At 39.7% G+C, this 17,879-nt stretch overlaps 1 protein-coding gene across 6 annotated transcripts in view; it reads left to right on the top strand.

Annotated features, from left to right (window-relative positions):
* FRMD4A (FERM domain containing 4A) overlaps positions 1-17,879 on the top strand; it is a 583,773-nt gene that overhangs the window by 364,025 nt on the left and 201,869 nt on the right. For all 6 annotated transcript variants that reach the window (XM_077472972.1, XM_077472971.1, XM_077472970.1 and 3 more), the window contains exons 3-4: positions 10,106-10,200; positions 17,395-17,487. In XM_077472972.1, coding sequence (XP_077329098.1) covers positions 10,106-10,200; positions 17,395-17,487 — 188 coding nt within the window. The remainder of the gene's footprint in view (positions 1-10,105; positions 10,201-17,394; positions 17,488-17,879) is intronic.

Here is a 17,879-nt window from a genome sequence, read left to right as displayed (position 1 = left end):
TAAAGTTCACTACTGGTTCTGGTAGCCTTTATTTCTGGTACAGAAAGGGATGGGGGAAGCCAGATGTTTTGAACTGTCACAAAAACAGGAAGTGAACAGAGAAGAAATTTTCAAACTGGTAAACCTGTTCTGGTGACAATTGTCTAAGAGGGGGGTATACCCTCACTTTGGCGAGATATCTTCTCATTTCTTGCTGTGTCTATGGAACAGGAAGTAAAGGAAAAAAAGACAACAAAAAAAACACTTGACAGTGGTATTAACCCTTTCCCACTCTTTCCAAAGCTAAAAAAGTTTTGGCTTTATATACTGTACACTTTAATGGTCAAGGAAGGAGCATGATCCTAAAAACTTTGGTACTACAACCTTACCTCCAGACTACACATGGAAATACAGAAAAATTTCTTCACAATAAGAGTTGTAAAAATGTGGAATAGACTCCCTCAAGAGCTGGGTCTGGCCAGCTCAGTAGATTGCTTTTAAAAAGGCCTGGATTATTTCCGAAATGTACATAATATAATTGGATACTAACATTTATAGTTACCATATATATTCGAGTATAGGCCGACCCGAATATAAGCCGAGGCACCTAATTTTACCACAAAAAACTGGAAAAACATATTGACTCGCGTATAAGCCTAGGGTGGGAAAATGCAGCAGCTACTGGGTAAACAATGCCCATCTGCAGCCTCACTGTGCCCATTTACAGTCTAATTGTGCCCATTGACAGTCTCACTGTAACCATTTTCAGTCTAATTGTGCCCATTTGCAGTCCAATTGTGCCCATTTGCAGTCTCACTGTGACAATTGGCAGCCTAATTGTGCCCATCTGTAGTCTCACTGTGCCCATCTGTAGTCTCACTGTGCCCATCTGTAGTCTCACTGTACCCATATGCAGCCGTACCTTTCATTACTAAAACAGTGTGTGTCTCCTGCTGTGTTATGCAGTCTGTTTGGCCATCCATTGTAACAAAGCCCCGCCTCCTCGTCTGTGATAGACGGAACGCTGATATAGTTTCCCAGCATTGTATCAGTGTTTCTCTATCACAGACGAGGGGGAGGCAGGGAGGGAGGGAGGCTTTGTTACAATGGACGGCCAAACACACTGCATAACACAGCGGGAGACACATGCTGTTTTAGTAATGAAAGGTACGGCTCACTCGAGTATAAGCCAAGGGGGGGGGGGGGTCCAGCCTAAAAAATGGGCTGAAAAACTCAGCTTATACTCGAGTATTTATGTTAAGTTGATCCAGGGAATTGCCTTTTGGGGGATAAGGAAGGAATTTTTCCCCTGCTGGAGAAAATTGGATCATGCTTTGCTGGGGTTTTTTGCCGTCCACTGGATGAACTATGGGTATAAGGTTGTGTATATGGAAAAGTATGATATTTTTTATATTTTTTTAGGATTTTTATTTTTTTCCCCTTTTATTAGTTGAACTAGAGGAAGTTATGTCTTTTTTCAACCAGACTAACTATGTGACTATATATGTAACAAGAGACATAAAATACCACTGGGTGATTTAACTAGTCGTAAGCTACCAAATAACGATGAGACTTTTTTTAGTTTATGTAAAAATTAATTACAGTAGAATCTCAGTAACCCAAAGATCTGTAAATTATGTAACAAAAGTCCTTTTAGAAAACACAGTAGAAAAGATACAGACCTTCCCCCAGGTTGTCTGCCTTTTATGCCTACCCTCTGCTTGCATGCATGCCATTACTCATAGTTCAGTTGTTGATTTTTCAAGAAAGAAGTCAATTACCAGTCAAAGCCCTGAGAGTTTGCTGATGGCAAGTCTTTTTATTTTATTATGTTAATCAAGGACATTTGTTGTAAAAAAAAAAATATAGGCTCTCAAAATGCACAGAAAGTACAGACATGAATAATGTTTTTGTTAGTAGCCTATTTCAACAAATTTTCTTATTTCTGACAAGAGAAGACTGCTACGGAGGTCACTGGTAATTTTCCTTGCCAGGCATTCAAGATAACGTATGTGAACAGTCTACAGACTAGACTGCAGAAATGTTTATTCTCTGCTGGTATGGTCTTTAAGCATTACAATAAATTAAATGATGGTGACTATGCATGCTTTAGTATGGACTGACAAAGGGGAGCTTCAAGAAATATTTCTGCTGTTCACATTTAAAATCCAGCCTTTCTTTTCGTTAATCTGCTATCAGGCAGGTCAGCAAATCAAAATTTGGTATAGTATTTATTCTTTTATGCTTGTATAGGCTTCTTAGGCTTCTTTGAATCTACCAGAATGTTCTTATTATTATTATAATACAGGATTTAAGCCTAGTGTAGAAGCAAGCTGAATGCTTTGGCATCTGCCGGCTCAATAGAAACTGTCAAAGGCTCATCACCAAAAATGTTCTGCCGACCAGTGCTCTCAGCCAATGGCTGAGAGCTCTCACCTGATTGTTTTGGCGGGGGGTGGCATCCCTCTGTCAGAACACAATTGCACAGCAGGGGAGGTCGCAGTACTAACATCAGATTGTTAGTGCAGCAACTCCGACCTAAGCTGTGAGTTTTTTTTTTCCGTTCAACCCCTCATAAAAAAAAATGGTGTGTGCTAGGCTTTACTGTATACCGTGCTAACAATTTGTGTAGCGCTTTACAAAATGAAGGGAGACAGTATAATGACAATACAATTCAATACAAGAGGAACCAGAGGGCCCTGCTCATTAGAGCTTACTATCTAAAAGGAAGGGTCAAGTGATGCAAAACCAAAAGTTCCGTTTATTAAGGCAGGATAGGTCTCTCTGAAGAGATTAATGTTTACAGGTGCATATAGCAATAGGAGATACTGTAGTTGGACAGATTGGGGTAAGCTGTTCTAGAGGGTGGGAGAGGCTCTGGAGAAGTCTTGGAAGCCAGCATGAGAGAGTGGTGATAAGAGAACTAGAGAACAGTTGGGCTTGGAAGGAGCAAAGAGTACAGTTTGGTAGATGTTTTGAGACAAGGTTAGTGATGTAACTGGGGGGTGGCTTTGTAGGTTGTTGTTAGTATTTTGAATTGTATTCATTGGATGAGGGGAAGCCATTGGATTCTTACTGGTGTAAAGAAACTGGACAAATTGAATGCTGTGGATTTGCAAACAGTATATGAGGTAGGCACAACCTGCTTCCTATATTTTAGCATGGCCAGGGGCGGACTGATAACTCATGGGGCCCCCGGGCAATAGGAGATTATGGGGCCCCCAGGCAATCGGAGATTATGGGGCCACAGAGTATACACACACACACAGTACTGGAGAGGTGGGGCAGCTATAATCTCCGGATTTTTAGACCAAAAGGATGTCGGTAAGGAACATATCAGAGACAGATGTAAAAAAAACACACATTTTTACATACTGTCTCTGGTTTTACTGAGGCTGGAAACCCTGATGGGGCCCCCTAGTGGCATGGGGCCCTCGGGCAGTGCCCGAGTGGCCCAATGGTCAGTCCGCCCCTGAGCATGGCAAAGAACTGTTTTAGTGTCATTATGGCAAATGAGAGGTAGAAAAAACTGTTTCTAGAGCCACCTTGTAGTATCCAATTTATCAAAATGGTGGGTTAGAGGTAGTGTAGCAAGATAACCTTTGAATAACAACCTACAATTCCCAATAATGGGATTTAATAAAGCACATTATATCAATAATATGAAAGATAGCACTTGTCCCGTCACACATCCATCCACCCAAATGTTATTTGTATGCTTAATTACACCAAAAAAGGTCATACTGGGCAACTCTACCTGGATATGAAGGCACCAGCCAGTATTTTATACCAGCTAAATTAAAACCAATTGACCCAAAACTAAAAAGAAACAATAAGTGACCATTTTAAGAGTTTGAAAAATATCGATTTTAGTAAGCATACTTTTATTATGGTATTTCAGGTTTCTATTTTGTAATAGTTCACCATAGTTTGAACTTTTTTTTGTGATGATAAAGGCCAAATTGTGTTAATGGGGTTTCTTCCAAATCTGGTTAAGGCCTCATACACAAAGGACATTTTCTTTTCCTCCTTTGAATGCCCTTGCTCCTGGCAGGAAAAAAAAAACATTTAGATGCGTTCAGGTGTATCAAGTATTTGAGCATTCATGGATTCCATTGGCCAGAATAATAATTTATTCTGGCTATTGGATAGAATAAATGCTCAAGCACTAGTGTTTAGGTGCATTTATTTACATTAAGTGGTTATCTGCCCGAATGCTCCTCTCCTGAATGCACTGTTGATGTTTTGGGGTTTTTGGGGTTTTTTTCAGCCTGTAAACACTCTCCTTCTAATAGGCCGGTAAATGCCTATGAGTGCATGATCATAAAGGCTAACATAGAGGCGCTTTTCCAGGCTAAAAATTTTTTAATAAAAGTCAAACGCCTGTATAAGCAGTATTTTTAAGTCTTATATGCATAAGGCCTAAGTATGTCTGCTTCTATATGAATGAAGGGATATCCATCAGAGAGGCTCTTCCTAAAATTGTATGACTTCATAAAAAAAAAGTGTTTGGGTATCCTTGTGTTCTGTAATACTTAGCTCTGCTTCTGTAGACAGTGAGTGTGAGAATATGTCAGTTGCTATGACATACAGGCCTGGGAATCCCTAATTTAATAGCAGGATGTGCTCATACTAACATTATTCAGTTTACAAGGAACATAACCCCTTTCTTTTCATCCTATACATTTCCAAATGCAGCATTGGCTGAAAACAGGGGGAATTCAAACACAAGAAAGCCAATGTCATCTGTTTCTTTCAACTAAAAATGCCTTTCATTTGCAAAAGGGTCACATACATGAGAAATGCACTTTTTAGGTGTCTATAACCATAAACCATTATTGGTTTCCTTGTAATCCCTTCCTAGTATATTTTGATCCAGTGGCCACAGGATCACTTTAATCACATAGATGCAAACTTTGCAGCCAGCATACTTTTTATTTGACCCAAACAACTGTCCCGGGTCAACACAGGTCCCAACATATGAAACCCATTGCTCCATAGAGCTTTGCAAATGCTTAATGGCCAGCCCAGTACTGACAAACACACAACATATTGGTAAAAATATTGCAATAACTTTTATAAAACGTTGCCTTTAGCGTAGTATACATTAGGTAAAAAAATGAAATACATATTATATGTTAAGGATTGAAATATAACCGTAACTGTAGAGAAAAAAGGCTGCACATGATATAACATATTCCTTCTGGTAGAATTGCCACTTTTGTCTATTATATTAGCTGTTATTTGCTTCCCAGATAGAAACATCCTTTATGTGGTATCCTTAGTCATGCAATGGGCTAGACTTTCCTGCAGTACAGACTCATTGTTCCATGGAAAAATGTGTGAGTTGTGTGTGTGGTTGTAAGTACCAGCCAGTATCAGCTACTGCCGTGTCATAGAGATGTTTACACATTATATAGACAATGGATGTATGTCGTCATAAATACACAGATATCTCATTGTAGAAACAAACACTGATTCGTTTGTATCAAACATCAATGTCAGCCAATGCTTTAAAATGACAATATTGAAGAATAGGTGTGAAAACCCAATACAAATTTAATGCTTAAAGAAAAAAAAATTACAATATTGGAGCATAAGAAAATATAGTGTGTGTATGTGTATATGTGTTTATATATATATATATATATATATATATATATATATATATATATATATATATATAGATAGATAGAGATATATATGTATATATAGATAGAGATCTATATGTATATATATATATATATATATGTATATATATATATATATATATATATATATATATATATATATATATATATATAGAGAGAGAGAGAGAGAGAGAGAGAGAGAGAGAGAGAGAGAGAGAGAGAGATAGATAGATAGATAGATATAGATATATTTAGATATAGATATAGATATAGATATATATATATCTATATATATATAGATATATATATTTATATATTTATATTTATATATGTTCTCAAACAACAAAATAGGCAGACTAGTTGATAAAATAGCACTGACATGTCTATCCAACACTTTTTACTCATGAGGCACTTAAGAATCTTGGAAAGTATAACATCAAGTAGAAGTTGACAAACTAAAAGTGATAGTGATGGCAGTGACTGACCTACATATCTACTAAATAGTAGGGCAATTTGTGCAACCACCGCACAAACATTTTGATAGCCTTTTTTTAGTAGCTATATAGCGGCCATTTAGCATCTTACTTAGACAATGCATACTTTGCTCACTTAGTTCACTTGTTCAGTACAGTGACTTTTGAAAAGTGTATATTAATTTTGCAATGTTAACAGTAGTAAATAAAATTAATATGTGTTAGCCTTGAACCCATAGTCATATGTGAGGGAAATAAAACAAAAAGATTGTGTATTTGATAATACATAATTGGTTGATTGAATGGATCGCATCTTTATCTTATTAAAAAATTTCACTTCACTAAGTGGGTTATTTACTAAAGGCAAATCCACTTTGGACTACAAGTGCAAACTACAAGTGCAAAGTGCACTTGAAATTGCACTGAAATGCACTTGGAAGTAAAGTCGCTGTAGATCGCTTAAGTCGCTGTAGATCCGAGGGGGGCATGCAAGGAAAATAAAAAACTACATTTTAGCTTGCACATGATTGGATGACAATCAGCAGAGCTTCCCCTCATTTTAGATCTACCACTTAGATCTACAGCGACTGCACTTCCAAGTGCACTTTCAGTGCAATTTCAAGTGCACTCTGCACTTGTAATTTTCACTTGTAGTGCAAAGTGGATTTGCCTTTCGTAAATAACCCCCAGAGTAAATATTCTCAATTCAGACCAGAGGTAGGAACGGAAGTTTCAGCACTTGACCCATATGTATGTTGCGGTATGGTTACAATTTTTACCTGCAGTGAGGATACTGTACAAACAGGGCAGGGTTTAGTGAGAAAGGACAGAGCTGTGAAATGCTCATTGCATTTCCTTTGCGTCAAGGAAAATAACTCTGCCTGGACAATCCTTGGCAGTTGTAGTGCAGCAAAGGAAAAGGATTGACCGGTATAAGTTTCTTAATACTTTATAGAAACTGAATAATGGAAGTGCAGTTTGTAAGACACAGCACTTTTACATACCTGCCTCAAAATGTGCATTATTATGACAACTTTTTCAAAAATACATCAGTTTTCACCAGGAAATAGGAATATACATGCTGAGATGTGTTGAGATATTTGTGTAATCCACATTAGGAACTTTGTATCTTTCAGGTTGAAAAACAAAATAACAGTATGTGTCTGTGCAATGTATTAATGGTATGCATGTTGTAAAAAAAAAAAGCATACTTCTTGTTTACTTTTAAAATATATATTTTTTACATAAGCAATAAACTAACATTCCATTGTATACTGTAATAATATACATATATTGTATTGCAGTCCTAGACTTAAGAAATCAGTGATATACAAAGAATACAAACAAAACAAAGATTGTTCACTTTGCAGAGTGTTCATAATCAACAGTGGTTTACTGCTTGACTTTGTAGCTACATTGCAAAGAAAGGGTCTGTTTTTATATTTATATTAGTAAAAGAATGGGAAGACTTAACTATTATACAGGATTTATATAACACCAACAATTTGTGCAGCACTTCACAATTCAAATGTAATTTATAGTAAATAGGACTTATAGGACTTAACCACTTGCTTACTGGGCACTTAAACCCCCCTCAGTCCCAGACCAATTTTCAGCTTTCAGCGCTGATGCACTTTGAATGACAATTGCGCGGGCATACAACACTGTACCCAAATTAAATTTTTATCATTTTTTTCCCACAAATAGAGATTTCTTTTGGTGGTATTTAATTACAGCTCGGAGTTTTATTTTTTGCTAAACAAACAAAAAAAGATGCAAAAAAAAAAAATCATGTTTAATAGTTTGTTATAAAATTTTGCAAACAGGTCATTTTTCTCCTTCATTGAAGTGCGCTGATGAGGCGGCACTGATAGGCTGCACTGGTGGGCACTGATAGGCTGCACTGGTGGGCACTAATAGGCTGCATTGGTGGGCACTGATAGGCTGCACTGGTGGGCACTGATAGGCTGCACTGGTGGGCATTGATAGGCATAGTTAAGGCGGCACTAATAGGCACAGATAAGGCGGCACTGATGGGCAAAGATGGGCACAGATAAGATGGCACGGATGGGTGGCACAGATGGGGGGCACGGATGGGTGGCATGGATGGGTGGCACGGATGGGTGGCACGGATAGATGGGACTGATGGGCAATGATAGGTGGCTCTGATAGATGGCTCTGATAGGTGGCACTGCTTGGCACTGATGGGCAGCACTGATGGGCACTGATGGGCACTGGTAGATGACACTGATGGGCACGGATATGTGGCACTGGGGTGCAGCACCTTTGTTGAGGCAGATTGTGGGCACTGCTGGGTGGCACTGTGGGCACTGCTGGGTGGCACTGCTGGGTGGCACTGTGGGCACTGCTGGGTGGCACTGTGGGCACTGCTGGGTGGCACTAACATTTTATTAATGTTGGTGGGCAGGTGGGGCAGGTGGGCACTGGCAGGGGGCAGGTGGGCACTAGCAGGGCTGGCCATGATCGGGACTGATGTCCCGATCACGGCCGCCGGTGATCGGCTCTTTTTTTTTCTCCTCGCGCTGTCAGCACGAGGAGGAATAATAGCCGATTACCGGCTCCATTGCATCACATGATCAGCTGTCATTGGCTGACAGCTGATCACGTGATAAGGGGTCGGGATCGACCCCTTGCTCGGATCGGTGATCAGGCGAGTCTCGCGGACTCGCCGATCACAGAGCGCGCCGCGCGCGCCCCTCAGGGGGCACGCAGGCCGCTCGTGCACGGGACGACATCAATAGACGTAGTCCCGGAAAAGTAGGTCCGCGCTAATGCCGTCATTTGGCAATAGCGCGGATCCCAAGTGGTTAAAGTGATTGTAAAGTCTTGTTTATTTTTTTTATCTACAAACATGTTATACTTACCTGCCCTGTGTAGTTGTTTTTGCACAGAGCATCCCAGATCCTTCTCTTTTCGGGTCCCTCTTCTGTGCTCCTGGCCCCTCCCTCCTGTCAAGTGCCAACACAGCAAGCAGCTTGCTATGGGGGCACTCAAGCCGAGTCATGGCTTCATGCGTCCATTCAGACACAGAGTCCCAGTTAGGCCCTGCCCCCTCTCTCTCCTAAAGGGCTAATTGACTTTGATTGACAGCAGCGGGAGCCAATGGAGCCACTGTTGTGTCTCAGCCAATCAGGAGGATAGACCAGGATGGCTGAGGGACTCGTGGACATCGCTGGATAGAGATGAAGCTCAGGTAAGTTTAGGGATGCTGATGGGGGCTGCTACACACAGAAGGTTTTTCATCTTAATGCATACAATGCATTATGATGAAAAATCTTCTGCCTTTACAACTCCTTTAATGACCATGGTATTTAATGTCTCTAAGATGTTTATTATGTCTCTAAAGTTAGCATTTGTTTGTATAGGTGTTTACTTTAAAAAGTAATAAACTGAGTATAATAAAGAGTGGCTTCAGGTATTTTAGGGGGTCTTTAAGCGTTTGCATACCCCGCTTCCACATTTTTACCTACAGGTAAGCCTATAACCTGTATGGTTTAGGAGATATTCACCATGCATGCAGATGCTAACGTCAGTGATGCGCTCTGAAAGTCCGGCGAATGTTGCCGGAAAATCAGAGCTCCTTTTCCAGAAAGAGGACTCTTGCGCACATGCGCAGGAGTGACGTCATCACGGCTCCAGCCATTCACAGTGCCGGAGCCGCGAACCTGGAGGAAATGCAGAGGGAACATGTCAGCTCCCTCGGCGGGGACCAGGAGGTGATGTCGGCGTTTCGTTCTCATTATTTCATAATGAGCTAGTATACGGTGCATACTAGCTCATTATACCTTTGCCTTTACAGGTTTTTTGTTTTTTTTTTGCGGGCATACAACTGCTTTAAGTGTGTATTGGTACATTTTGTAAACCTAAATTATAAAACAAACTAAAATGTATAAATGTTATAGTCAATAATATAAAATGCAGAAAGTTATTTCCCATTTTAATGTCTGATTGTAAATGGTATTATGGATTGTATCCTAATCTGCGTTTCTTTTACTTTTGTAGCCAAAACTGCTGGCCAAGGAGCTCCTTGATCTGGTGGCATCACACTTCAATCTAAAAGAAAAAGAATATTTTGGTATAGCTTTCACAGATGAAACGTAAGTATACGTTGCAAAAATCTGAAACTGTTATGGTTTTTGACATGATACATCAAATATCATATGAGAGAAATGAGTGTCACTGGAACAGCAAGGTATTGCCAGTAGCCTATCCCCACTGGGACAATATGACAATATAAACTTAACAGAAATTCTGCCCTTTCCCTCTTTATAAAAAATTGCAAAATAAATTTTTTGTCTGGAGTTTGGTTTTTTAATTATATGTTTACCACTCAATGTACACAGCGTACCTAAAGTGTTACTAAACCCACAACAGTAAAATCAGTCTGTATATGCAGTAAAGCATGCTGGTTATACTCACTGTGGAACCTAAGGGGTAATCCTGCACATTGTGTAAAAAGGCTGTTTAATCCTGTCTTCTCTGATCCTCCCCTTCTTCCACAGTCCCCTATCCATCTTCTGATGGAACAGAGCATTGGGGACACTCTGCACATGCTCTGTTTGGTGTGTATTGCTAGAGAGTTTGTTTTTTCTTGGGAGGGTGCATGTGATCAGCATAGGGCCAATCAGCATTGTCCAGACAGAGGATCGGGAGTCATGCAGCCTCATAGGTCAGTCAGAGGAGAATGAAAATACCCCCTACAAGCTTTAACCAAAAACTGATAGAGGTCAGAAGACTGCGATATACTGCTGATGAAAAAGGTATTTAGCAGTTTATATACACTAAAATAAAATAATTGCATTTCCATGTTCTGTGTACTGTGGGAGATTAGATATAGTGGATGCAGGGTCCTAGGTTTAGTAACACTTTAACATTTGAAAGTGCAAAATATTTATTTTAATGTAACACCAATGTAGACATGCATTAGTTGTTAGATAAAGCATTTCTAAGCCCACCAATGTGGCTGCATTTATTTTCTGGTGTTTATTTTACTTTTATTTTCACAAGGGGATCCAGCCAGTAATACACTTTCTCTCTTAGGGTGTTCCCTCTATCTATGGAGGAGCAACAGCAACACCCTTGGACAGTAGCTCTGTTTGGAGAGGGTAGTGTAAGATGGGCTAGTAGACTTAGATGGACTTTACATTTATAACCAACATATTATAGCTTAATGCCAGCTAACACTTTTTAAGCAGTTACAGAAAAAGTGTTTCCTTGTGTGATAAAGAGGTTTAAATATTTTTCAAAAAGTTGATCATTTTAAGCACCCCTGTCAGTGTTAAATGGTGTGTTGGAACCCTCTCACTTATGCTTTTGCTGCACAGCTTGATCTATAAGGAAATAAGGAAATAATAGCAGAAGCAAAGCTAAAGCCTCGTACACACGGTTCGATTTTCGGCAGTCTGTCACACAATTCCCTGCCGAAAATCCAATTGTGTGTATGAGGCTTTAGTCACAGGACTGCTGGTTTATTAAGCTAGTAACAGGCTGCATCATATACTTATATGTATATATATAGCTGTATTTCTTTTGGGATAAGTCACTGCCAGCTGTGCACCTTTGGATACATTTTTCCCCAATTTAATAAAAAAAAAATACTCTCACTGTTCACCCCAGTCTTAAGCCTCGTATACACGATCGGATTTTCGTCAGGGAATTGTGTGATGACAGACTGTTGGCCTAAAATCCGACCATTAGTATGTTCCATCAGACAATTGTTGTCCAAATTTCCGCCAAAAAATGTTGGATGGCGGGCTAGTAAATGTTTGGTGGACAACAGTCTGTTGTCAGATTTTCGTATCATGTGTACACAATTCCGTCACACAAAAGTCCAAAGTACAAACATGCATGCTCGGAATCAGTGCTTACCAAACACAACATTAGCAGAAGGTGCCCAAAGGGTGGCGCTCAAGAGCTGAAATTCCACGTAGTACCTCACTACGTTTGTTTGTTGGCCAACATTTGTGTACCGTTTGTATGCTAGACAAGTTCACGGCACACGCCCTTTGGACAAAAGTCTGGCGTTTTGTCTGTGGAAAATCTGTTTGTTTGTACAAGGCTCTTTTGCAGACCAAAACCAGCTTTCCTTTGGAATTGCCCCATATTTTGCTCTATCCATCTTGCTCTCAGTGTTGACCAGTTTCTTACTCTCTGCTAATAAAAAACGTCCTTACAACTTGATTCTGCCCTAACAATGCTCTATAATGGAGATGGTGTTCTCATGACGATGAGCAGTGTTGGATTCCTGCCACATGTATGAGTTATTGACTGCTGAGCATAACAATGTTTATGATAATGTTTTTGTAATCAGCAAAAACATAATATTTCTGCTCAGCAGAATATGGGAATCACCAATGCTTATTTGATTGATCTACATCTATATCCTAGATGTAATGTTTTTTCAGACCACTTTTGATATCTTTGCACTCCCCAAATAGTCATACTGAAAGTATTTCAATTATATTTGCTACTTCTTGCTAAGTGAGTGACATAACTCACATCACTGCTTAAATTGCTTGCAATTTCCCATTTATACATAGTGGTACCCCCGTAGGGACTGCTGATAATTGTGGTTTGTCTGGCACCCTGCCCAGTCCTGCATTCACTCTCAGGCACTCTGAGACATAAAGCAGTCAGTGAACTTTGTTTTTTGTTTTATTGAGGGGTATAACTTGGATGGGGATGGGAGATATGGGATGCCCAGCGTGGATAATAGAAACAGCAATTGGTTTGGGGAAAACAATGTACTTTCCCTATACATACTCCTTCAGCTTCCTCCTGCACAAACTTGCTTGAAGCTCATCACTTCTCACTCCACCAGCACATCACTTGCTGCAGAATGTTAATCCTACTCTCCTCCAGCACATCACTTGGTTATCCAGGAACAGCTAGCACTATTTGTTGGTTAGGTCTGACACTGACTCAGCCAGGCCTCATCAAATTCCCTTTGCAGGCTGATACCGTGGGCCCCTATGGTGTAGCAGAAAAGTCCTTGTGATAGCTGCCCTAACTACAGTATGCTACTTATCCCAGTTAGCCCTCTTCAGGCCCTACCCATCTCAGACTGCAAGCTCCCAGCCCTCTCAGACGTGCCTCCCAGTCCTCCCGACTGTGCCTCATTCACAGCCCTCTTGGCTGAAACCAGCTGTCCTCCCTGGAGTTCTTAGCAGTGCTCTCTCCCCCTGTCCTCTCCTTGCTCTCTCTTATGCATCCAGTCCAGGACTTCTTCATGTGTTCTTGAAAGTGGTCCCGACCTTTTCCAAGCCCAGGCCCAAGGTCACCCCCCTCAGACTGGGGAGCTCCCTCAAGGGCCCCGACAGCCTCCACACTCTCTCACTCCAGCTCTTCCATCCGACAACTCCTCCCCAGCTGAGCTGGCCCTGGGTTACTTAACCACTTCCCCACCTGCCCATTGTCATATGACGTCCACAGATGGAATCTCCCATCCTGGGCGAGAGTTATATGACCTCCTCGGCTTCCCCGCTTGCGTCGCATCACTGAGAAGCTGATGCACGTGCCCGACGGCCTCGATGTCCATCAGACACTCGCGATCACTCATTACAGAGCAGGACCATGGATCTGTGTGTGTAAACACACAGATCCACATACTGTCAGGGGAGAGGAGACAGATTGTGTGTTCATATTAAGTATGAACACTGATCGGTCTCCTACCCTAGTCAGTCCCCTCCCCCTACAGTTAGAATAACTCCCTAGGTAACACATTTAACCCCTTGATCTCCCCCTAGTGTTAACTTCTTCCCTACCAGTGACATTTATATAGTAGTTAGTGCATATTTATATCACTGATCGCTGTATAACTGTCAGTGGTCCCAAAATAGTGTCAAAAATGTCCGATCTGTACATCGCAATGTCACAGTCATGATAAAAATCACAGATTGCCGTCATTACTAGAAAAAAAAACTATAATAATACAAATGCCATAAATCTATCCCCTATTTTGTAGGCGCTATAACTTTTGCGAAAATCAATGAATATACGCTTATTATGCGATTGTATATAACTTTTGCGCAAATCAATCAATATACACTTATTGCATTTTTTTTTTACCAAAAATATGTAGAACAATACATATCGTCTTAAACTGAGGAACATATTTTTTTTTTTTTTATTTAGGATATTTATTATAGCAAAAAGTAAAAAATATTGTGTTTTTTTCAAACTTGACGCTCTTCTCTTGTTTATAGCGCAAAAAATAAAAACACAGAAGGGATCAAATACCACCAAAAGAAAGCTCTATTTGTGGGAAAAAAATTAATTTGGGTACAGTGTTGCATGACCACGCAATTGTCATTCAAAATGTTACAGCGCTGGAAACTGAAAATTGGCCTGGGCAGGAAGGGGGTGAAAATGCCCAGTATTGAAGTGGTTAAGGAGGCCTGCCCCCAGCCAATCCAGATTGGGGATTGGCCAGGGCTCCTCAAACACCCCAGGTGGCTCTACCTCCCCTCCCACCTCTCTTTCCAGAAAGCTCTAGAAGCTTCTCGGAAAATATGGGAGGTCATGATGACACCACCTGTGAGTCACCCATCCCTACTCTGAGCCACTCTCAGCCCAGAATGAAAACAAACAGGCCCAGCAACCAGCCAGGCCTCCATACATTTTCCTATCCTCTCTAGTACACTAATATACATAAAGTATAATAAACATAAACTAAGATCTCCACTTTGGAGCTTGTTCTGATGTTTCTAATGTTCATTTCTCTTTAACATAGATCTATTTAGCCACTGATGAACAAAATATTAAATACCAAGTTTACTGTTGGGATGTCTGAGAATTAGAAATCATCATGTGTGTATTTTTTTTATATTTTATTTATTAGTGTAAATATTGCTGGCCCAGAAGATATATAGAAATATAGGGGTTAATTTAACTAAAAAATAAGATGTTCTTTGTGAAAGTGGATTTTCTGTTAGATTAGTAGATGAGGTAAAGCTCTGCTGACTTTCATCATGCAATTGTGTGCACAGAAAAATTATATTTTATTTTTATTCCTCTTGCATGTGATTTGCTATTCTTTGCAATGTAAAATTTCACCATGTTTGCTATGCTTAGGGAAAATTTCCTGCAAAGTGAAAATTCCCTTGCAAAACAAACAGCCTATAATGCCTTTGGTGAATCAACCACAATGCATCAAAGAGATTTTTTTGTAAAAAGCCTGCATATATTTAAACATGCATTTTTGTAAATATACCATAATTGTGTGCCACATTTCACACTTTACAACAATAATAACACATCTGATCAGACCTGCAGTTAATTACTGTATGTGATTTCCTACATTGCAATGTCCTTTCCTCTCCTTTTTGTTGTTTACGCTGGAAGGCAAAAATTATTCAAATCAATAGATTCATTTTATCCCTAGGTTAGTGGGTTAGAACTCTATTAAATCATGTGGTACATGCCCTCTATACCAGTCAGCTGTGATGTAATGCTGGACACTTCTCAGAAATGTAAATTGCATTTGATAGTATCTGTAATCTTTAAATGTGTCCTCTATGTAGAGTCACTTTCACTGCAGACAGGGCTGATTTTAGACAAGATGAGACACAGGGCAGAGTTTGAGGATGGCTACATGATTACAAAGGAACAGAGAAGCATATAAGTCAATTAGAGTACATACATCAAGCTAACTGTTTAAATCCATAATTTTATTATGACAGTTCTTACTCATATATCATGGCCATGGTTAGGTTCACACAACTAACAAGCCCATTTATTAGTCCCTCTCACCTCATGCAAGTACGTTTCTTCATCTCAACTGCTCTCTCAAGGGCCCAGTATGGACTTTACCTTCACAATACAATTGAAATTGTGGCCAACCTGATGACATTTAGGTCAGTGAGTAAGAATCTACCACATGCAGACCCCAAGTGGGTTGAGATTGTAGAGAAATGCCCGCTTTGACCTCTTTGACCTCTTTGACCGCTTTGACCTCATGAGGCACATGTTTGAAACAGACATGTTTCGTGTATGAAATCACTACACCTTCTACAAGCTCACCTATATACAATTTCACAGTTCTTTCTAATTTTTTCTATACATTATTCTAGTCCCTGTAAGGCAATATCACCAATTATGAATCTGAAGATAAATGTTTAAGAATAAAGGCTGACTTTTTCTGGAAAAGTGGTGCTTCCTGTCTGAAGAGAATTTAGGACAAATGGTTACTATACTGCTGTCAGCAAAGCAATCCTATAAATATCATTATATTGTAACATTAAGATGCAATAATTGTTCCTGTGAGATAGAATCATGGCTCATTTTTCCTGGCTGCTGCTTCTCGGACTAAAATATATTTTGGCTTAAACCACAAAGGGTACTATTGTGTTATGATCCATAGCAGATAATTGATTAGTCATTTTTAGAGGTTCAACCGGTCTTAGACAAAACAATGTAATTATTGTCTATTCACTTTAGATTAATCACGTTGGTAAAAATATACCATTTTATGAAGAAAGTGTGACCTCTGATAAATATAATAAATATAAATATTCCTAGGCACTGGCTGGAAGGATTGTGGAGGGTGTGTATGTGTCACCTAGGTTTCTCACATACACATAATGAGGGACTCCAGGGTTTGTGTCTGATATAAGAAAAATTATCGATTTTTCTCAAAATGTTATTAGTTCTTGCCCTGAGTTCTGGAGCCCATAGGCTTTGTAGAGCTTCACAGGGGAAAAGCTTACATTCCGAGGTCCACATTTTACTTGGTAGCCAGACATCATTAGTTAGTCTCAGTCATCCACAGGCCTTTTTATAAGTGACCTGACCAGTGCCCAGGGTTCTCTCTTACTCTCCCTGCTGATAGAGCCTGCTGCTAAGGAAAAAGGCTGTGCGCTGACAGAAAACTAAAAAGGTAAGAGAGCATTTCTTTCAGGAAACCCATTACAAGACGCCATGTTTGTCATAAATTAACCTGAGTTTAGTTAGTAGCTAAGACGAGCAGATATTTTGTTTATGTTATGCTATAGCCTTGCTGCACAAAGCTGTTATGACTTGAAACCATGTTTGTTTGCAAACTTGCTGAATAAAATTACAGGTTTCAACCTGCTTGGACTGTTCATGGTTGTCCCTGTCCTGTGCATGGTTTATAACTGCCCATAGCAGTTGAGCCTGCCCCCCTTACAATATGTTATTGGTATTGGCCACTGGCCCATTGCTCAGAGTAGTCATCCATGCCAAGTGATTTCAGTTTTGCAGTATTACTATTCCTTCTCCTGTTCTGTTTTAATTGAAGATAAATTAAATCCTGTTGTTATTGTATTTTTCAGGGGCCATTTGAACTGGTTACAGCTGGACCGCAGAGTACTTGAACATGACTTCCCCAAAAAGTCTGGTCCAATTGTTCTGTATTTCTGTGTAAGGTGAGTTGTTCTCCTGTATCTTCTTATATATGTATATATATATTTTTTTTTTACAGCGTGATCCCTGTATTTTACAATATAATGTGTTACTTATATTGTGAAAGAAAACATAAAAAAGAAAGCAAAGACATATTGTTGACATTTAAAACAAGGAATACATTATTCCCATTGTACGTGCAGCCTTAAATGTCTGATGTTTCTTAGGAGGAGGTGTCATGGCTGACTGCTAACATTTTTGAACAGATTTAGTGTGAGTCTGTCCCAATAGAAAGCCTTTGAACAATAAAAAAGGCAAGTTTCTAAATCTTTACCATTTGTTAGGATAGACGGTGTTTAAATCTACACCAATCATCCATAACTTTATGACCACTCACCTAATATTGAGTAGGTCC

This window comes from Lithobates pipiens, unplaced genomic scaffold (genome assembly GCF_037356315.1).
Source record: "Lithobates pipiens isolate NorthernLeopardFrog02 unplaced genomic scaffold, aLitPip1_a1.2 Scaffold_8, whole genome shotgun sequence".
Taxonomy (NCBI): Eukaryota; Metazoa; Chordata; class Amphibia; order Anura; family Ranidae; genus Lithobates; species Lithobates pipiens.
This window is presented reverse-complemented; position numbering and strand designations above follow the sequence as displayed.